The 22,789-nt window shown below is 39.0% G+C and overlaps 1 protein-coding gene across 4 annotated transcripts; it reads left to right on the top strand.

Annotated features, from left to right (window-relative positions):
• The first annotated feature begins 815 nt into the window (after positions 1-815).
• PDK1 (pyruvate dehydrogenase kinase 1) lies at positions 816-22,774 on the top strand. 4 transcript variants are annotated; one of them, XM_032209690.1, is made up of 11 exons: positions 817-1,134; positions 5,446-5,587; positions 6,843-6,914; positions 8,924-9,108; positions 9,623-9,718; positions 10,571-10,648; positions 13,389-13,465; positions 14,003-14,101; positions 15,742-15,852; positions 18,937-19,050; positions 19,152-22,774. In XM_032209690.1, exons 2-11 carry the CDS (start codon positions 5,478-5,480, stop codon positions 19,290-19,292), a joined length of 1,083 nt encoding a protein of 360 aa, XP_032065581.1. In that variant the 5' UTR covers positions 817-1,134; positions 5,446-5,477; the 3' UTR covers positions 19,293-22,774. The 4 variants fall into 4 exon arrangements, with proteins under 4 accessions (XP_032065572.1, XP_032065581.1, XP_032065552.1 ...); XM_032209661.1 differs by having other exon boundaries at positions 817-1,195; XM_032209681.1 differs by lacking the exon at positions 15,742-15,852 and having other exon boundaries at positions 816-1,195.
• The last annotated feature ends 15 nt before the right edge of the window (positions 22,775-22,789 follow it).

Genomic DNA, 22,789 nt, shown 5'->3' with positions numbered 1-22,789 from the left:
CAATGTCCTGGAGACATGTGATCACCTTCTGACAAGCAACTAACTTAACATCTGCAGCCATTCACTTTACAACGGTAGCAAGAAAGGTGGTAAGGTGAAGGTTCCCCTCGCAATATGTGCTAGTTGTTCCCAACTCTAGGGGGCGATGCTCATCTCCGTTTCAAAGCCGAAGAGCCAGCACTGTCCGATGACGTGTCCATGATCATGTGGCCGTCATGACTAAATGCCAAAGGCCCATGGAACACTGTTATCTTCCCATCAAATGTTCCTATTTTCCTACTTGCATTTTTACATGCTTTCAAATTGCTAGGTAGGCAGAAGCTGGGACAAGTAATGAGAGCTCACTCTGTTATGCGGCCCTAGGGATTCGAACCGCCAAACCTCTGATCGACAAGCTCAGCATCTTAGCCAGTGAGCCACCGCGTCCCAAAAGAAAGGTGGAAAAATGGGGCAAAATTCACTTACGAAATATTTGGGCTCAACTGAGGTCGTAAGTCGAGGACTACCTCTACTGCTCTAGATCCAGGCAGGGCTGCTCACCGAGGCGCCCTGGGCGTCAAGCCGCTCGTATCCTGGCAGGCAGGCGCAACCAGGCGCCGTCCCGCTGAAAACCCTGCAAGGGGAATGGAGGGAAAGGGAGCCCACCTCCTGGGCGACGCAGAGACCCCTGTTTGCAAAGGACAAAAAGGCGGGGAGGCTTGAGTTCCTAGTCGCGGGACCTGGATCCTCCCAGCTTGGAGGAGCCGAGCGAGGTCTCTCGCTCTTCCTTTCTTACCGCGGGCTCCGCACTTTCGCTCCTCCCCGGCCGACCCGAGCGGCTCCGCCTCTCCGCCCGCCTCCTCCTGCCCCTACGGAGGGCAAGAAATAGCCCGGGCCCTGGCCCGAGCTAGAGCTCCTTTCTCCCTTAGGACCTTCCTTCGCCGGGCCGGGAAAGGGGCCCGGTGAGGCGGCTGTCCCTTTCTGACAAGAGGCTGCAAGCGAGCTGCAAAGGAGGGAGGCGGAAGCCCAGCCGCGCTCCCGTCGTCCCGCTACTTTGCCCGGCGCCCCTCCGGGTGTGTCGCCGCCGCCGCCGCCATGCGATTGCTGCGGACGCTGCTGAGGAGCGTCTCCCCTCTGAACACCATCCCTCAGCAGGTGGATTTCTACTGCCGCTTCTCCCCGTCCCCGCTTTCCATGAAGCAGTTCCTGGATTTCGGTGAGTGGCGACGGTGTCGCTTCCCCACCTCCAGGCCCGGGTTCCTCCGCCTCCTTTGCGCGGCTCCTTTCTCTGCGAGTCTTTCCTCCCCCCCCTTCGGCCGACCATTTTCTTTCCCCAGAGGGAGAACCGCCACCCCCCTCTCTCTGCGGGGAAAGGCGCTTCCACCGCCACCCCCGGCCCTCGAAGGCGGCGAGCGGAGCGAGGCCTCGCGCGGAGGCTGCAGCCGAAGCCGCCCCTTCCCGCCCTAGCCGCGGAGGAGCGTGCCTCCCCTTCGCCCTGTCGACCCGTTTCCTTCTCCACGACTTCCAGGGACGCGCGGAGAGATAGAAAAAGGAATGTTGGCGCGCCCCTTTATCCCCGAAATGCAACACAAAAGTTGTGCTTATTACCCAAAGGCGTTGTGCAACGGAGGGTGTTGTCATGCAAAGAATTCTAGATTCACGGTATGGGGTCTCACGTTGCTGCCCGGGTAAGTTTTGGACAGCCGGGTTAGTCCTCGATTTACAACGGTTCGTTTAGTGACGGTTTAAAGTTAACACCGGCACAGAGGACCCCTCCTCGCTGAAAGTGACCGATGACCCATCACACTTTTAGGTAACAACTGTTGCAGTGGCCTCCTGGTCCTGTGATCAAAATTTGGATGCTTGGCAACTGACTCGTCTTTATGACCATTTCCGTGTCCTGGAATCATGTGATCCCCTTTTGCGAACTTCTGAGAAGTAAAGGCAATGGGGAAGCCAGAGTCACATAACAACTATGGCAAGAAAGTTTGTAAAATGGGTAAAATTAATTACTTAATGATTTGCTTTAAAAACAGAAATGTTGGTCTCGATTGTGATTGTAAGCCAAGGACTACCTCCACCAAATTCCATTTGAACTGTGGTGGCTGGAGTTTGAATGAGCCTGAAACATACAGGAACATTTGGCTATGCTAAGGTCACAGCTGGTGTTTTTCAAGGACAAATCTTCAGTTTAAAAGCCCCATTTTCCAGAGGATTGTTGTTACATTAGCATTTCATAGTTTTGAAGTTCTGTCTTAAGAAGTGGATGTGCAAGTCTGTGTGTATAAAAATGCGTATTTGGGTCACAAATATTTGTCCACATACATCCTTAGTGATTTTTCTTTTTTTAAAGAATTGTTATTTTAGCTAAATGATAGGCCTACTACTCTAGCTAATATTGCTTAAGAAAGTATAATATTCCACTGTATTAATATGCATAGAGTAAACTACCAGAACTGTATAGTGCTAAAATTACTCAGAATTACTGTAGGTTCCATTTCACAATCCAAAAGAATATAGGATTGTCTTTGGGTATATTTTTCCCCCTGCAGTATCTCTCAAAACTACAACTGCCACTTGCTTCAGTGTGTTTGTTTGAGATGACAGGACTGATAAGTTATAATCTAGCAAAGTAACTCTTTCATGTGCAGTGTCGTATGAAAAAAAAAAGTAGAAACCCTTGGAGGAAAAAAATCATAATTTTGGTTGTACCAAATGTGAATTCTGTAACATGACTAGAATTTCTGCTGAACTTTAGTAAAAAAAAATATCCAATTGGATATTGCACTGATCACTATTAATACTGTTATTTAGCTTTAGATGTTTTAATACATATGGTATTGGTATCATAATCAGAACAATCAGATATTGACACCAATGTATCCTGCATATAAAAAGGATGCAGTGGCTCAATGGCTAAGGCACTGAATTTGTCGATCACAAAGGTTGGCAGTTCGGCGGTTCAAATCCCTAACGCCACGTAATGGAGTGAGATCTCATTACTTGTCCCAGCTTCTGCCAACCTAGCAGTTCGAAAGCATGCAAAAATGCAAGTAGAAAAATAGGGACCACCTTTGGTGGGAAGGTAACAGCGTTCCGTGCCCCTTTGGCGTGTAGTCATGCCGGTCACATGACCAGGGAGATATCTTCGGACAGCACTGGCTCTTTGGCTTTGAAACGGAGATGAGCACCGCCCCCCTAGAGTCGGGAACGACTAGCAATATGTGCGAGGGGAACCTTTATTTTATTCTGCGTATTTTTTGCATTGAGTAATAACCAGTACAGGGTAGAGAGCAAGGTTCAGTTTATATATTGAAAATTCTGTGGTTCCATTATCTCCTATTCCTAAATGTAGGAGTAGCTGATGGAGCTCTGGACTTTTCCTGCATTATCTCCTACATCTTCCTTTAAGGATATCATCTTTAGGAGTGGTGCCTTCTGAGATGGCTTTTGAAGGCAGATATCACTGTTACCTCATCATCATCATCGCAACACTGAAGATCCCCTCTTGAAATGATGAATGCAAAGCATTCAACAGGAATAATGAGCCAATTCGGGGGTGGGGGGGAGGCTGAACCAGATTCAAAATGCTATTTTGTTCCACCTAAAGATAGGATTGATCCTGTTAATCATGTTCGGTTGGAAAGATATTTTTAAATCTTATCAACATAGTCCACAACATTGTTTTCTTCTCTTTCTAATACCCTGAAATGGTATTCCTTTCAAATTATCTGTAGACTTTGCTACAAAGCTATACTCACTTGAAGACTTCTGATATGCTTTATCTCTTTCCCCACATCTGTATCAAGCCATTGTTTACTTTGGAAATGGCTGTGCTCTTCAACACAGATAGTCCTCAACGTATGACCACAATTGAACCCAAACTTTCTGTTGCTAAACAAGACAGTTAAGTGGATTTCGCTCCATTTTATGACCTTTGTTGCCACAGTTGTTAAGTGAATCACTGCAGCTAAGTTAGTAACATGGTTGTTAAGTGAATCTGGCTTCCCCATTGCCTTTGCTTGTCAGAAAGCCGCAAAAGGTGACTACATAACCCCGGGACACTGCGGTCATAAATATGAGTCAGTGGCCAAGCATTTGAATTTTTGCCACGTGACTATGGGGATACTGCAACAACCTAGGCTATGAAATTGAAATGGGCAAATGGTGGGACCTATGGAGTAAGACCATTAAACTTACAACATCTACCGCATTCAAAGAAAACATATACAAGATGGTTTATAGGTGGCACTTCCCCCCAACGAGGTTAGCCAAGATGTTTCCTGGGTTATCTCCATTGTGTTGGAAATGTGGAAGAAAGGATGGCACATTCTACCATATTTGGTGGTCCTGTACTGAGGCCACGAAATATTGGAAAAGGATTAAAAAATGGTTAAAAGAGGTTACCGGGGCAAACATTGAATGGAGACCCGAGAACCTGTTACTAAGCATCAAACCAGAAAACATAAGCAGTTCAATATGGCACTTGAGCCTGCATATAATTGTGGCCGCAAGAATAACCTATGCACAATTTTGGAAATCCACTACTATTCCGTCAGAAGATGCTATAATTAAAAAGATCTACGAATGTGCAGAAATGGACAGAATGACGGGTTGGCTGAGGGACAAAGGAGAAACAGAACATTATCTTAGCTGGAACCTATGGTATATGTGGGCGACAAGGAGAACAGCAGGGACTTAAAATGGGGAAAGTTAACATAGGTACCGTAATAGATCCCTGAATCTTGCAATGAGAAGATGTGGCTTAGAGACCTAACAATGAGGAAAGAAAGAAAAAACTGGGCTGTGAATGACTGTCACCGTGGGGGGGGGAGGGGAGGGGGGGTTGTATCTGTAGGTTTTACTTTATATTGTTATGTATGATTTGTTTTGCTTATGTCGTTGTATTTATGTCGCTGTATTTTTTTTTTAAGGTAATAATGTTTAATAAAAATTATATTAAAAAAAAAACAAAAAAACAATCGTAAGTGTAAAAACGATCATAAGTCACTTTTTTCAGTGCCATCATAACTTTGAACAGTCACTAAAAACTGTTTTAAGTCGAGGACTATCTGTAGTGAAGAAGAATTTATTTTTGTAATATCTTTCACTGATCCTTAGCTTCTTCAAAAAAGAATAGTTTAAAATATCTAAAAAGCCGCAATCAGTAACATAAAATGTTATGTATCTTGAACTAATATCATGAATGTTAAGAATCCAATGTGGTCTTCGTGGGAGACCAAGCCACATTAGTCTAACTACTACTACAGTTCTGAACATCAGATTACTACCTTCTGAATTTATGTAAACCTATATTTACTGTAATGGTAAAATGTTATCCAGGATTTCATAGAGAAGCTGTTATTATTTACCACCCTATGATCCTGAATGAACTGCATAATGAATTGTTTATAATCTATTTAACTGTGGTTTCAAAATTGTTTCCTTATGACATTTTCCCCATAGGATCTGACAATGCTTGTGAGAAAACCTCCTTTATGTTTCTGCGACAAGAGTTGCCTGTAAGATTGGCAAACATAATGAAAGAAATAAGTCTGCTTCCAGACAACCTTCTTAAAACACCTTCAGTTCAGCTTGTTCAGAGTTGGTAAGAACCTGTTTCTTTTTTAAACAAAGCCTCAAGAAACCGAATTTGAATATTTTATGAAGATTCAAAATATTAGAAGCTGAGACTTATGGTTGTTTATAAGGCACCTAATAGTATCCATGCACTGATCTAGCACAGTGAGTAGACATCTGGCTTGTATTTTCTCCCCCACCACCTACATAGCTCTGTGCCAGAGGCAGGAGATACCAACACTGGTCGTAAACTCACAGCCCAGACTCCTAACATATCATCATCTGTCAACCATCATCCTTTTCTTGAAGAAATCCTAAGGGCAAATATCTTGCCCACATATACAGCTTCATCTTGTGGTTTCTGAGCCTGACTTCAATTAATATTAATATTTACAAAACGAGACCTCAGCATCAAAGCGTGATTCGAATGAAAGGTCCTTCTTGCTGAAGAGGGAACACAGCGACTCTTGTCTCGTTCTGTTTTTGTTTTTTTCTGCTCAAGCATATTGTGCTAAATTGGCAGTAGCAATAACATTGCATAGTGATGTTCTGTCCCTTCCTAAATTGTTCAAGAAGTCAGATTTGGCCTATTTGAATTAATGATACCATCTGGTTGATCTCTGTACCCAATTATCTTTAGAGTGCTGCATGAATGTGAACAGTTCATTTAGCCAAGCTTATTTCCAAGTGAATGGACCTAGCACTGCAACATTTGAAACAGGTTTTGAATAATTTTTAGAAAAAGGGCCTCTATTGTAGGATGGAAACAAATTTACATGATGAGAAAGGAAGGGTTTGTAAAAGAAAGGGAAACCTGGAAAAAAATGCTCCCCTTTCCTTTTGAAGGGTTTTTTGATATATTGAAGCCCTTTTGTTGTGAGGAAAAAAACCTTCACTAGTGGGTGGCTAGAATATAGAATGGTAAAGTTAGGAAGTGTTTCAATTTTCAAAATCCATGTCCTACTACTATTACAAATAGTAGATGTCCTGCTCCTTGGTTGGGGTAAGAGATAATGGGCATTCATACACACTTGTAGAAATGAATAGTATTTATTATCTTATATATTCTTATATATGAATATATATATATAAAATATATATAATATATATAATATATATAATATAATAAATTATCTCTTGTTTAAAAAAATTAGAATGTGCTGAAATTTGAAAGTAATCATAAAACTATGTGGAAATTTATATTCTTGTCTTTGATTGGGTGAGAAGAAATTGTTTATTTTTCTTTATGACAAAAATCAAACATGCAGAAATTGTGTTTTTAGGTATGTGCAAAGTCTGCAGGAGATCCTTGATTTTAAAGACAAAAATGCTGATGATGCAGAAGCTGTTTCTTGGTGAGACATTTCGGCCTTCTCAAAGACAATCGATTATCTAAGTTTTTTTTATGCCAGTCCTGTAGCATGAGACATTCAGAGCCATAGTTTTATTATATTTGTTTTATTATATAGATCTCAAAAATAGTGGGATATTAAGTATGAAGAAAAATTTCTTTTAAATAATTTATTCTTTGTAAGTTATCAGGGGGGCTGTCTAAAAATAATAAACTTACAAAATAAATTCTACTCTTTGTAATTCATTTACAATTACTTCTGTATTAAAATTAGCAAGGTTTGACGTACATGTACAATCAATGTTTTTTTAATTCAATTGATTCGTCTTTAATTAATTTTTCTTTAAGGTTTATTAATAATGAAGTGTTATAGTCTTATTTTGAGTTTACCCATTGAAATTAGTGGATTTGTGTAGAATTCGAGTAACTTAATGTTAATGGCTCTGCTTCAATTTACTAGTTTCAGATTCAACCACAATACCATTGTTCTGTCCAAAGCCCAATGACAGACATTCATCCTTAAAAAAAAATTCTTACTGAGATTTAGGTTGTAATAAATTGTTACTTCTATTGTCATGTATTTATAACGTCAATACGTTATAAATACATGACAATAGAAGTAACAATTTATTGTTGTATGGGGCATGCTAGCTGTGAAGAGATTAAATTAAATTATTTTCCAAGGAAATGGCCCTTTTTAGGGTACATAATCTCTCAGATGAGATAGATTAGGAGGACAGTTTTATCTGTTAGAACTTGAGCAGCTGCTGAGCTGAAAAATTCTAATGATGTTTTGTGTTAAAAGAATTGTGAGATGGACTTTGAAGGAAGAAATAGTGGACTGAAGGCAGCTCTGTGAAAAACAAGGGGACCAACAACTATAGCAAAGAATGTAGACTGCTCTTTGGATTTTTCTGTCAAAAGAAGATGGGAGATCACCCATAAGTACTCCAGACAGTTGATCCTTGTGAGGAGTGCTTTGAGCATGGGGGATGAGGAAATAGCCATCTTGCTCTAACCAGAATTGGTGTCTTTAAAAGGACACTAAGTTTCCATGTTTCCTTTACTAATCCTATTCCAAAATTGCTTATTAACTACTTTGCACATATTAGAAATTGGATCAACAAGTCTAAAAATACTGTGTGACTGCTTTCAGCCCTTATTGGAAGAACATTTTAAATCTTAACTAGTTAAGAAGCTTATTTTTTTTAAGCTTGAGAACTGAAAATAATTGAAATAAACAGCAAAAAGCTAATTAAGATTTTGATTTTAGAAAAGTATAAATGGATTAGGAGTTCAGATAAATTCGAAGTAAGATTTGGAATTAATTATAGAGTCCTTCCGGTGAGAAAGTCAACCTGTTTTGAATTTTATCCACATGACAGAGGGGAAAAAAATTGGACTTTTGAAAAAATTGAATTGGAAGTAAATATCAATAAATACAGATGCTTGCTTCTATGGATAGATTGTGTCTGAAAGATGTTTTGGAAGAAATGATAGAACAGGAAGAAGTTTTATTTGACAAAGTGAAATTGAAAGTGCACTTTTGCTTTCTGTTAGCTTTCAAATTCCTGCTGACAGAGAAATATCGGCGACCTCTACAACCCACCACTATCATTTCTCCAAAACATAGAGAAAATATTCATAGGACTACTGAAAGAAAAAGAAATCGGTAAAAAAAACCTATGATAGTTGGAAACATCCTTGTGAGCTGAGGTCTATGCATTAAGTCTCAGCCAGTATTTCTTAAGTATCTAAACCAAAGCAGGACATAACATAAATATAGATGACCTAAAAATAATTATAACTATGCTATTAGAATACCTTGCGTTTCGAAGTCCAAAATCCATTTTAAAAGATTGCTTTCTTACATTGTTTTAAACACGACACAATTTTTGTTGATTAGTAGGATGCTTTCTTTAGTTTCTTGCTTTTGCGGTAGTTAAAATTAGATATGCTTTTAGTGACAGGTGTACTAGTATCTTAATACAAATATACCATACTTGCTTTCAGTTTTAAAGATACTGTGATAACAATCCGGAACCGCCACAATGATGTCATTCCTACCATGGCTCAAGGCGTGATTGAGTACAAGGACAACTATGGGGTTGACCCAGTGACTAGTCAGAATGTGCAGTATTTTTTAGATCGCTTCTTCATGAGCCGGATTTCAATCCGAATGTTGCTTAATCAGCACAGTAAGTACTTTTATTAACTTGATGAATTGTTGTTATGGAGTAAGGTCAGAAAACGTTTTAGAAGTGAAGGATTTCAATTAGATTTTGGTGAGCCAAGACTCACAGTGGGCATAACGCTGATATTGAGACTGCAAGCAGAGCTGGGGTTTTCTATTTTTTTCTTCTTAAGGCTTTGTGGGGAAGTTAAACTATTAATTTTTCTGTGACTCAAAATGGTAGGAAACAGTCCTTAGTTCTTCCAGATCAGAGAGGGGAATCTGGGGGCAATAAAAAAGGCCACAGGATAACAATCCCTAATGTAAAACAAGTGCAAATAGTTTACTTTTAAGAATAAAAAGGAATCTTCTATATACATGGTATATAGTATAGCTTAGTATCATCCTTGTTTTAAATGGTAAATCCTTGTCTATTGTTTTTGTTCAGTCATTATCAGACCTCTACCTATAAATTATATGCTGTTCACGGCCTCTTTATTGTGAAATCATTTATGTTACTTTGTTTTTGTTGTTGGCAGCTTTGTTGTTTGGAGGAAACGTTGAAGTTAATCCAGCACATCCCAAGCACATTGGAAGTATTGACCCTAAATGCAATGTTGTCGATGTTATAAAAGGTACATTCAGACAGACATGGTGAGAAAAATTAATGTGGCACGAAACAGGCTTTCTGGGCTGATGACTTCGTGCAAGCTCATTCTGTCAGACATGGAAAGTTTCTATTCTGCTGAGACACAATGTTTACCCTTGAGATGTCATTCTGCGTGTAAAAAACAATACAATTTTATCCAATTTTTGTAATAATGACCTAGTATTTGAGAGACTTTTATTAGGTGTTCCCATTGCCATGCTGGTAGGAACCCACCCCTGATTCAATCCCTCCTCCATCATCTTAAATCCCTGCAACTACACATCCTATATGTATTTCTAGAATTCAAGAGTACGGAGAGCCTCTCGGGGAGATGAGTGGTTCAAAAATGTGATGAATATATAGATTTTTAAAAATGCAGCTGTTTGTCTAATTTTGCTTGGTTGAGTTTGTTGGGTTGAACGGGAGATAAGTAGGAAGTAATCAGTGGAGCCCCACCTTCCAACTACTGGAAAGCTTTGCCATCTGAGATTTGTACTGGACATCTTCCACATCTTTTAAAGATATTAATATAGACTATGCAGGGGATAGATAAATGGTCTTATATTCATGCAGAGAATTTAAACATAGACATTGTTCTTGTTTAAGTGGTAATTGAAGTTAGACAGAAGTATGCAAGAGAAATGTCAGCTGCTATTCATAGAATAGCAGTAAAAGATGGAATGCGAATGACTGTTCCTTCTCAGAACTCTGTTTTAAGAACTGCTGCCAGCCCAATTGAATAAACTCTGGATGGGTGAGGTGTCTGTCTGTGTGTATTTGTGGGTATGCATGTGTCTTTGTGTGCATCTTTTAAGCAAAATTGTATTTCTTTTTTTAGATGGTTATGAAAATGCGAAGAGCCTCTGTGACTTATATTATATGAGTTCTCCAGAATTAATTCTTGAAGAGAAGAATGGTAAGCATGGAAAGGGGAGGATTGGCTTATTCATTAACTGTTCTCAACCAATTCCTAGCAAGTTTTACCATATCCCTCTACTTTGCCTTGGACTTAATTTAAATATTTCTGTAACAGTAGATAGTCTTTAAGTTGGTTATAGAACTAGCCTGCTTATATTGCAAGTACTCCACTTTGACTGTAGGTCATGAGAATTCTATAAGCATTTGATAGATGGACAATATTTAGCATGTGTTCAGAGTACGTCCTATAACAATAACTGTTTGAACATACTCATTTCACTGCAGAAATTGGTTTTAGGAAGCTAAGTGCAATTATCTGTGTCATGTTTTCAAATATGCCTGTGGGCTAGGGCTAGAATTCAGTGTAAAATAATATACTGACTGAAAATGGACAGCGTTCAGTATCAATCAAGCTAAACCTAAGTTAGAGTTTCTCTTTTAATCACATCATACATTCTGTCACACATTATCACAAATAGTACAATAAGTGCCAAGGAAACCTTCACTTGCTTTTATTCTTTAATCTTGTGACATTTTAGCTAATCTTTGTTCAAAATGCATTTTGAACTTCTATATCTTGATGTATATGTAGCACATATTCTCCATTCTCCATTACATTTGGACAACTTATACATCCCATAGAGAACTTTTGGCCTGTGAAAAAGCTGCAACAGCTTTCTGTGGTTATGACTAGAAACGGGTATCGTGGTTCTATATGTAATGACCAATATAGGCATCCCTTAATCCAAACCTATCTATAGTATGAATTTGCAAAAGTATTTAGGTTGCCCCAGAGATTCTATAGCATTGTCTTTCTTCCTTTTGATCTTTTGGTAGATGATATTTCAGAAACCTTGGTGGTAAGGCCAAGGTTAATGGTAATACTAGTAACAGCAGTTGCCTGTTTTTTTGTTTTTGCTGAGAATATTATTTGCTTACTAATATGGAGCAGTGCAGTGGCTTAGAAGTGAAGACACTCGCCTCCCACTCAGAAAGTTGAGAGTTCAGTCTTAGCGGCAGATGTTTCTCTATCAAGGTGCAAAGAGAAAATAACTTGCAAACTCCGCGTAGGCAACAGGAAGGGCATCCCGTCAGTAAATGCTCAGCTCCATTCAGTCACCCCAACTCTTATCCTGAATAAAGATATTAAAGGGTCATAGAAAGGAAAAGATTATTTGCTTACTAATGTTTTTGTATTATTATTCTGGTCTTCTTCGGTATCATTTTAAATGTAATAATTTATATTGCCTATGTGTGGTGTTTGATTGTATTAGTGATTTTATACAGAAAGATAAATTAAAAATAATTGAAATGCATAAATTATGTATGACTGCAGTATTAGTGTGAAGAATTAATGTATAACCTGATAAGTTGCTGCTATTAGCTAACAATTTAGTGTTGACTCTCAGTAACCACATGTATAAATCTTCTCTAGGACTGTACAGTATGTCCCCAGTCCAGTCCTTCAAGTCTTCCAACAGTGTAGTTTGTGTTTAAACACATGTAAATGAGACAAGAGCTGTATGGAGTAACTTCATATGCAAAATTGCCTTTTGTAGCTATCATTTCATTTAAACAACAACAAACAGTTTTTGCAGAGGCATAAAAACATTATCTAGATTTAGTAATTACTGTTACATTTTTTTTAGTAATTACTACTGAATTGTGTGATGATGTTTTATCCTTTTTATTCTTGCTTAGTTTTAACACTATACATTTTAGCACTCTCCTCTCTGTGTGTGCGTGCGTATATGCACGCACACATGCACAACATAACCATAATCTGCTATATCTTGAAGAATGATCAAAATGATAGCTAATCACAATCACATTAAGAATGTACATGCTGCAGTAGTCACTGGGTCTAAAACCAACATAAGGAGACAAATGGCGAATAAGAAATTTTGTTCTGACCTGTCATTCCTTCATAAATTCCTTCTTCTTAAATTGACATTCTTTTTATTTAAATGTACTTTAAATATCTGCTGTTGAGAACAGAAATTTTCTCCAACATTGGTTTTGATTACACAGACACACACAGACACACACACACACACACACACGTCCTCGACTTATGACCTGGTTTTAAAATTCTTGTAGCTACTTAGTTTTGTGATTCCATTTTGGGTGCTTGATTACATTTATGGCTGTTTGCAGCATCCTTCAGTCCCATTATTATCCCTCCGCCCCCAAAACCAGCATTTTTGTTCCAGTTTCTGGTAAAAAAACACACCCATCTATTGGTTTCTTTAATAACTGTGGCATTTGCTTAACAACCATGATGTTTGTTTAATACCACCACAAAAGTCATAAAATCAGGCGTTGTCACATGACCTGCTTAACCTCCATGATTTACAAGCATAATTCCAGGCTGAGTTAGTCATAAGTAGAGGATTACATATATATGCACACATTTACAGATTTGAGAATAAAATGTATTGGGATCCCAACAAACACAACAGTAATTCCACATTTGACTTCTATCTCTCAAATAAATGACTTCCACAACTACAAGAAGGACTGCTCTTAGGAGAATTTCAAATTGACTATTGTGCTATGAGTGAGAGCAGCTCTACAGTGACTCTGTACGTAACTCTACAGTCTCGTGTGAACTCTTAGCCAGGACCAAAGTAAATGGGTCTTAGTAATCTTTCAGCTGTTGACCCATGGAGAGGCTACCAAGTTTAACAGTGGCTGTTGGTGTACAACTGATCTTTTTCACTCTCTTTGTTTTGCAGTAAAATCACCAGGGCAGCCTATGCAAGTGGTATATGTGCCATCGCATCTCTACTACATGGTTTTTGAACTTTTCAAGGTTTGTATCGATTTCTTCTGCGTACTCTTTTTCTGTTTCCCTTAGTCAGATTATCCAAACATAATAATCTCTCCCTCTAGATTGGTTAAGAAGCATGTGTGGGGGTAAAGCAAGTGTCTAAAATTCTATTCAGTACACGATCTGTACCTTCATGGAAGATCTATTTGGGTGCTCTGCTGAACTTTCTGTCTGATTCTCCTTCAGGAGCATTGCCAGTCTGCTGGCTGTTTCTGAAAATGTAACTCCCTTTACCTGCACTTTAGAGCCAGGTGTGTCTCCCCACACCCTAGAGATCTCCACTGAGGGTGAGGCTGCCTGTGCGCTTGAGAACTTGCAGGAAAGCAAATAAACAGATCACCCTACATCAGAATAGGAAGGCCACATCATTATGAGAAGTCAGACTTCCTAACTTGCCAAAACAGGTGCTTTCCTCATTTTTTGAAAACAAGTCACATGCATTTATAGAATATGCTTTCTTTACTTATTAAGCAAACGTCTATACAAATTGACTGTAAATGTAATTGTTTGGGAAATTAGAATGCAATGAGGGCTACCATGGAACATCATGCAGAACGGGGAATCTACCCTCCAGTTCATGTCCAAGTCGCTTTAGGCACTGAAGATTTAACTGTGAAGGTAAAGTATTTAGTTTTACATTTTCTGTTTCTTAAGTCTGGCAAATGACGTGTGTGTGTGTGTGTGTGTGTGTGTGTATATGTATGTGTGTGTGTGTTTGTGTGTGTGTGTGTGTGTGTATGCAGGGATCTGTTGCAGAGCCACTGCTTCATTTCTTTATAGGACTTACATTCTGATTAATTTTTCATGACTATGAATAATTTTACTTCTAGTGTTTTGATTATTTTTAGCTGCCTACAGGTAGTCCTTGACTTACAACCATTCATTCTGTAACCGTTCAAAGTTATACAAAGGCACTAAAAAAAGTGAGTTATGGACCGTTTTTCCCATTTACAATTGTTGCAGCATCCCTGTGGTCATGTTGTCAAAATTCAGATGCTTGGCAACTGGCATGTATTTATACAGTTGCATTGTCCCAGGATCATGTGATCACCATTTGTAACCTTCCAAGACAGCTTTCAACAAGCAAAGTCAATGGTGAAGCCAGAGTCACCTGTTACTAAATGAACAACTGCAATAATTCACTTAACAATTGTGACAAGAAAGGTAGTTAAAAACAAACAAAATTCACTTTACAACTGTCTGGCTTAGCAAGTGGAATTTTGGGCTCAACATTTTGGTGGTAACTTTGGTTGTAAGTTCAGGACTACCTGTATTAGTTTTTTATATACTTCCTATATTTTTCATTGTTTGTGTTTTATTGTACTTATTATAAATTGCCCAGAATTGCAAGAATAGGTGAAAGTCAAATAATTTGAGAGTGAAAAAGAAGGGGGTTTGGGTGGGGCGGGAAGCATTGCCTCTTAAATCAGGGGTGCCAAACTGGCAGCCTGTGGTCCGGATGCGTCATGCGCAGGCTACAGCCACCCCAGCTCCAGAAAGGCAAAAAATGTGGTGATATGTCACATGACATCAACGTGACGTAGCGAGTTTGATATTTGTGCTCTAAGTATTCAAATGGATACTATGGACAGAAAAGTTCACCAGCTGCACCATTTTGCAATAGGACCAACCTATTTACCGTCATGGATGCTTTATTTGCATCATGTTCTGATTAGCTTTTGTTGCACTTTGGAAATTATTTTTAAGCTTCAATTACTTTATTTTATGCCACCATTTTATCATAGTATTGAATACTGTATTTTTCGGAGTATAAGATGCACCTTTCCCCCCCCTAAATGAGCATGGAAATGTTGGTGCGTCTTATACACCAAATACAGCCATTTTTAGCCTCCCGAAGCCCCACTCCCACTTCCTGTTTTTGCGAAAAATGGCAATTTTTCGCAAAAACTGAGGCTTTTTTGCCTTCTCTCAGCAGGGGCTGAGGGAAGGCAAAAAGTTTTTTTTCTTACCTCTTTGAAATCTTGGTGCGTCTTATACGCTTATATGCAGTGCATCTTATAGTCTGAAAAATACAGTAGTTGAATAAAGCATAATAATCTTTTGGTTTATTGGAGTAAGTGAGAAGAATCTGTTGATCTATTTACCTAGATTAGGGGCTGGTTGTATGATTGTAATTTTGTTTGTTGTTGTTTCTGGAATATATTCTTAAGAATGACTCATTGTATGTAGATATAGGGACACACCAAACATAGGAGCTCAATACTGTATAATATTTCCCCCCCCCCCCCCCAATTTAGATGTGCGACCGTGGTGGTGGTGTTCCTTTGAGGAAAATAGACCGGCTATTTAACTATATGTATTCAACTGCACCACGTCCCCATGTGGAGACATCACGAGCAACCCCTCTGGTTCGTAGTCTGTATAATATTTTACATTATCAGTTGTGGAATGAAAAACTCAAGTCCTCCTTATTTTTCCAGTAGCTTTTGTTAACATATGGTTCCTCTGAATTTGGACAGTCAAAGCCTAATGAATTCTGGGACATTTTATATCAAGAAATATTTTTTTCCCCACAACCCCTTCTTAACCCCCATAAATAATTTGAAGACGGTCCATGATTGCATTTGCTTTTGCTCAACTCAGAAATGTTGGGAACAAAGGTAAACAAAGTGTGGTCTTGCCTCAAAATTGTTGCAGGTCCTAAAGCAGTGTTTCTCAACCTTGGCAACTTTAAGTCCTGTGGACTTCAACTCCCAGAATCCCCCAGCCAGCACAGCTGGCTGGGGAATTCTGGAAGTTGAAGTCCACAGGACTTAAAGTCGCCAAGGTTGAGAAACACTGTCCTAAAGCAATAAAAAAATCCCACCCACGCCAATCCATCTTAAAGGGGAGTGGGTGGGAATGAAACATTCTCAGTAGCTTAGCAGTTTGGATCCTGGCTGGTTTCCTACTGAGAGATGGGGGATGCTCATCACAGCCAACTCGCTGCAGAACAACTTGCCACGGCCAACTAGCTGCGGGACAATGTAACAATTATTATTTAAAATAAATAAAAAAATATTTTAATTTTTGCCATTCCCATTTTATTCCGTTCTTCCTTTTGCATCCTTTCTTTAATGATTCTATTAAAGAATCATTTCTTTGATATTAATGTAACTCTTGCCAGTTGTCTTGCGGCAAGATGGCCGTGGCAAGTTGTTCTGTAGCAAGTTGGCTGTGGTGACTTGGCTGTGGCAAGTTGGTCATGGTGAGTTGGCCGTGGCGAATTGTCATAGACCCAAGAGAGGCGAGACTGAGAAGCACTTGCCAATCTTATCCTTGCTGATTTTGCCTAGATTATAGACAGTACTGGGTAGCCATTAAGAGTGGCATTATCCCTGCAGCTCCTGAAGTTTAGGAGCTTGGAGGAGAGATGCGATGTAAGCATTTTCTCCAGTAGAGAAATGGAGCTGAAACATTAGGACTGTGGTAGTTTTAACCACTGGAAATAAATAAGTTTAGCTTTCTAACACTGCTCGTATTGTTGAAACCCCGAGCCCTGGAGCTACTTTGAAACTGGTGCTGAATTCTTGAATAAAAATCGATCCTGTGGAATTCCAGGAGAAAAATAGAACTTCAATCATGAGCTCGGGAAGATCCCATTTGGGGGCATTTAAGCAGCATGCAACTTATTTAACAATATATTTGTGTGCTGCTTTCCATTATAAATCCCAAAGTGAGCAACAATCAGTTAAACTGCAAATATTAACAATAGCTTTCAAACAATGTTAACATGATACCAGTCTTAGAAATGAAAGTAAGAAGAACTGAAGCAAAATGATAAATACAGCATTCACATGAAGACAACTTGGTGCCTGCTAGATTTCATTATAGTTGCCCTATGAATTTCAGAGTGAAGGTGCCTGTGCATGAAGATAGCCCGACTTCAGGAGGACATTTTGAGGAATGCTCTGAGTCTGACACAGTTGGCAGTCAGAGTAATTGCTTCAGTAGTAGAATAAGGTATAGAGCTGGTTAATTGTTTAGCAATCTGGCTGTTGCGTTCTGCATTAGCTGTAGCTTCTGAAAACAAATGCCCCTCAGTGGTCAGAACACAAAACTATCAGTGCATAATCCACCATAATAGCATTAGCTTTATTAAAGGAAGGGAACACTCGATCTGTCAGTTGAATCTGGTACAGCAATTGCCTAGTAATAGAAATCATTTGGGTGTCTAGGGGCATTCCCAAACTATGGACCTGTTCATTCCGAGGATGAGCTTAGCTCCATTCAGAACAGGCAAATTCTTCAGATCCATCATTCAGCAACCACAGTGCTTATGTTTTGTCAGATTTCATGGACTTTCATTGTGCGCGCTCCCGCTACCAAACTGGTAGTGAAGAAAAGAGGATACCATTACTGACCCCTCTCCATGCAAATTGGAAGCATTGCAAGGCCCTTGTTATCATTCCTGCAACAGTATGCCTTGGAAAACAGTATTTTGTTTCTGAGTTTCTTAGTGTTGCTCTCAAGTGGGATACAAGGAAGGTTTTGGAAATACTATGTTCACATTTTCTTGAGAAAAGCACAGAAAAACTTTAATCTCATTTAAGGCCTTGATAATTTGGTAGAGCAAAAATAGATGAATGCACCAGGTTTGCTGTTTGGTGGGGGGAATGAAGCAGTGGTGGGTTCCTACTGGTTTGACCGAACCAGTAGTGGTTTGGTGGCCTGGGCTGCTGAAACCAGCTGCAAGCCAGTCCTGCCACGCCCTGAATTGGTTCTCCTATGGCACCACCATCTTGATTTTCGGTTCTGCGCATGCACAGGACAATTTTCATTGAACAAATTTAATTTGTTTTCATTTTTAACGTTTTGTGCATGCACAGACATGTTTATGAGCAAATGTGCAGGCACATTTTTGCACGCACCGAACCGGCATTAATGCCAGGAGCAACCCACCCCTAGGATGAAGGCAAAGGTTCGTATCTTTTCAGTACAACTTTTTTTAGACTACTTTTCTGTATTACATCTGTGTACTTGTTATGTAATGGGGGCGGGGAATTATTGAACGTGTTCTTCTGCTTTTAATAGCAGCTTGATCTGTGGGCACTTGCTGATGAAACCTCTGAGATGCAGAGATAACATTATCTTCTGTTAACATTAACAGACATAAATAATTTTACAACCTTATCTGCAAGGACTAGTAATTAGCAGCAAAACAAAAAGGCTGCAATCCCTGCCTGGAAACATCCTCCCTAAACTCTGAATGTTCCTATAGGACAAGCATTTCAGGAATTATGGAAAAAAGAGAAGGGCAAAATGCAAGTTGTGCAAAACTTCCTTGGCATCAATGGGGAAAAAACACAGAGAATATTATGTCTTTGTGTTGGGTTGTACCTTCATTTTCTTTTTTGTGGTAATAGTAATGTTTTGGTCTCTTCATCTGTCCTTTGAGCATTAGATCGGCTTCAGAGGTTTCAAATTTTGGGTTGTTTTTGTTTTTGGCTTAGGCTGGATTTGGTTACGGCTTACCTATCTCGCGCCTGTATGCCCAGTACTTCCAAGGAGACCTGAAGCTCTATTCTCTAGAAGGTTATGGCACAGATGCTGTTGTCTTTATAAAGGTATGTCAGGGACCAGTTGTGGGGGCAAATCCCTTTCAGGTTAACACACAAAACTTGTTCCTAGCAAATGATTAACTCCGCTCTCCTTTCTTTTGCTGCAGGCTTTATCAACCGAGTCTGTTGAAAAATTGCCAGTGTATAACAAATCGGCTTGGAAACATTACACAGCCAATCACGAAGCAGATGACTGGTGTGTCCCAAGTAGCGAACCAAAGGACATGACAACATTCCGCAGCACATAGCAGGAGGCCAGGCATGCTGAGCCAAAGAGGGTCGTGTCATCTATGGTCAGCTTCCTTATTAGCACCACTATCACATGTTTTAATGGGGAAGGATGCATCTCCATATCCAAGCTGGAGTCTGAAAACCATATCATTGCCTAGAATGTTCATTTCTAACCAGTGATGTTTTTCCTTCTTTGCATCTTAAATTCCTTCTGCAAATGCACCTTAGATTATTTGAGCAAAGACTAGAAGGCAAAAGACCCGAACAGTGTTCAGATATTGTTCTGCTTAACTACCAGTCATTCCAGTGAACGATTCATGGGATGGATGATTTACTTTATACACCTCCTCTGGGATCATTTGCACTAGCGCAGCCTTTTTTTTTGCTCTCAAGGACTTCAGAAGGGCTTTCCAATGTGAGAGAAACAATGTGAGCTTATCCCGTTTGTTCCTTTTTTTGTATTAAACATTATGCGGAATTGATTAATTGGTTGCTGTCAGCGTAAACAACTCTTTATATTTATAGGTCTATATTTACATCTAGACGTAGAAGTGCTTGAGCCTCATTCATTTTGTTTTGAAAATTGAACTATTTTAAAAAAATAAATGATATTTCAAAGGACTTAAAGCACTTGGCTTGTCCAGGTCTGGTGTTTTCCCAACTGGGGAAAGCAGATCTTTTAAGGATCCAGAAAGGAGTTATTACCATTAAGTAGGCAAAAGATTGTCTTATTTTCCTCTGGGATATTAATGGAATTTAAAAGTGTATAACTTGAGCTGAATTTTCCATTCACAATCAGGGAACTTAGTAATGTTGATAAAACCCTTCCTAATAAAATACTACTCATACACAAGTGTTGCCAAATACAGTTGGTCTCAGAGTTTGATCACAATATGCAATGTAAGGGTTGCCATAGGATTGCAATGAATTCGTTTCTTTTCACATTTATTCTAATATTTCCATAGAACAGTGAGATATGCTTGCTTTCTAAGAAAACAGAAATTGGAGCGTTATAGTGTGTCATTTTATTTATATTGCTTTATGGCATATTTTAATGATTCCAGTTATGTTTTCCCTTTCTGCAAGGCAGATTTGACAAATAACCTAGGCGTTCAAACCAAATTTCATTCCACTGAAATCAGTTGAATACTGATATCACTGCTAATCCTTTACTATTGTAGTTACCTAAAGTGGTACATCTACTCAAAAACAAAAGCCCGTTGCATGAGTAAAATATGTATTTTGAAACTGCATGACATCATAAGTCCCATTGTTCCTGGACTTAGTGGGATACAGAGAAGAAGTCTGGCTTAACTTTCTCAGCTGATACTTGGGAAAGCATCATACACACCCTGAGTGATTTGAAGCCCCTCACCGCTGCAGATTTGGGACCCATTTCCCATTTTCATTTCAAGTCAAAAAATAACTAGAACATTTTTGTCTGACTGACAGATGAAAGTTTCAGAAGACCATATAAGGAGATAATATGTAATGAATTTCAGACCGATCAGTACAGAATGGGTTGTGTGCAAAATGAAACAATATACTTTGAAATTAAAACAAAAACCAGCCTCATTTTCCTGTTACAGCTTTTGGGTTTCTCTCATCAGGGAGGATGTTGTTGAGCAATAGTTCATAGTCATTGTATCACTCCACTTAGAGGTAGGAGACAATATCCTGTGTTCCACCAGGAATCTTGAAGCAATAATATATTGTTCCTACAAAAAATAATTATTGGTCAGACGATGAAATACCTCTTCTCTCCCGGCAAAATGAGCCCTGAATTGTAAAAAAATATTATAGATAGCTAATAAGGACAATTAAAACAATAAGAGTGCAAAGCCAGTTAGTCACTAGATAGATACATAAAATAATGTTCCTGCAAGTAAAACCATTTACTCAATGCTAAAATTAGTTATTTGTTTCGTTTGTGCTGCATTGCGTTCCAGTATGATTTCAAATCTCAAGCTTTTTATTTTGGAAATGCACCTTTTTATATACCTCAACCCCCCCCCCCAAATAATCCCAAGTTACTTGGACAGACTGACCCCTAGATGATACACAGTTATCCTCATCTGCAGTTGTGATAGAACATTTTCAAGTCTTTGATGGAACAAAACTTCACCTACTGTGAAACTTATTGCTATAGGGAACAATGGCAGTTCGAATTAGCTTCCTTCTTTTGCCTTAGAACCACCCAAGAAAAGGTGGTGGCAGTCCATCCTGAGTCCTTCATACCAATAGAGAAAATGGGCATGTTTAAAATGTTTTTTAAAACCTGTAGCCAATAATGAAAACAATCATTCAGCTTAGCCATAGAATAGAGCCCAGTGAGGAAGCATCATCAGTGATCAGCCATTCATGGAAGAAAGGCAGCAAAATGACAAACCCCTCTATAACAAGGAATTTTTAAAATTCATCATGCTTACCTATCTTCCTTTTGTCCAAAATCTAATTTATTGACTTGCCCATAAACCAACCTCCTTGGCACTGGTCCCCTCCTGCTCAAAACAGCTCTGGACAAGAGCAGTGATGGACCCTCTGCCCCTTGCTTTGTGAACTACAGCCTTTATTGTAAGCTCCACGTTTGGGAGAATGAAAGGTAGATCAAAGGTGTCAGAAAACTCAGGACTCATTTGGAAAAAAGACTTTTTTGTTCCATGTTTAACAAACTTGAAAAAGCTATTTTGAGTGCAAAGCCTTTTAAATGTCTCAGTGCAAAGTGTTTTTATGAAACACTTTGCATTCTACTTTTTATTTATTTTTTAAATGGAAATTGCTGATCTCTTCGAGGCTAATTGGTGAAATTTCTTGGGAAAAAATGTTCTAAGAGCAGCCCTGTTAAATTCCTTATGAAAAGGTTCAAGTTCTTTTGTGGAAAAACTGTGTTTCTATTTTGTGTTTTTTTCCCCTGTAGGCAGTTGTTAGAAGAATAATGGAGAGTCTAGTGATGGCAACTAAAGAACATCCCTCTCAATTACAATGCTTAAGGCCATAATCCTTAACCCATTTTTACTTAAGAGAAAGCCTTAAAACATGACAGTGCCAACGTATGTATGGATGTTAGATGATCAAGAAAATAGATTAGAGCTGCCTTCGTGTTGGGAAACTTTACATTTCCTCTATCAAGAAACTAAGATAAATCTACTAAAATCATAGGATAAATTATCCTTTCGATACCGGTAGATCAGTGCTGGTAGTTTTCAAATAAGCTACACTACATAGTAAACCTACATTATGGAATTAATCATTGTCAGAAGGAAATAATTCATTACATGAATCATCAATCACAGGAGCATTGTAGATGGATTTGGCCCTTGAAAAGTTATTTTTCCAAGCTCAGGTGTCCATTTGAACCTCATAAAAATACAATCTGGAGCAAAGGACCAGAGAAAGACTGTTAGTATTATCTATCCTTGAATAAATTACAAATGTCAGCAGCACTCAAGTAAGCCTATGGTCTGATAATCCAATAATGAAATTTATCTGCCTTGTGCTAGACTGAAAATGATAC

The sequence above is a fragment of the Thamnophis elegans genome, chromosome 1, assembly GCF_009769535.1.
Source record: "Thamnophis elegans isolate rThaEle1 chromosome 1, rThaEle1.pri, whole genome shotgun sequence".
Classification (NCBI taxonomy): domain Eukaryota; kingdom Metazoa; phylum Chordata; class Lepidosauria; order Squamata; family Colubridae; genus Thamnophis; species Thamnophis elegans.
The sequence above is the reverse complement of the archived record's forward strand: the minus strand, read 5'-3'. Positions and strand labels throughout refer to the sequence as shown.

Bases quoted from the DNA above. Each gene is read 5' to 3' on its own strand.
- PDK1 (XM_032209661.1), top strand. From the start codon at position 1,075: ATGCGATTGCTGCGGACGCTGCTGAGGAGCGTCTCCCCTCTGAACACC. The intron at 5,588-6,842 runs GTAAGAACCTGT...TTGTGTTTTTAG, and splicing joins GTTCAGCTTGTTCAGAGTTG to GTATGTGCAAAGTCTGCAGG. The intron at 9,109-9,622 runs GTAAGTACTTTT...TGTTGTTGGCAG, and splicing joins AATGTTGCTTAATCAGCACA to CTTTGTTGTTTGGAGGAAAC.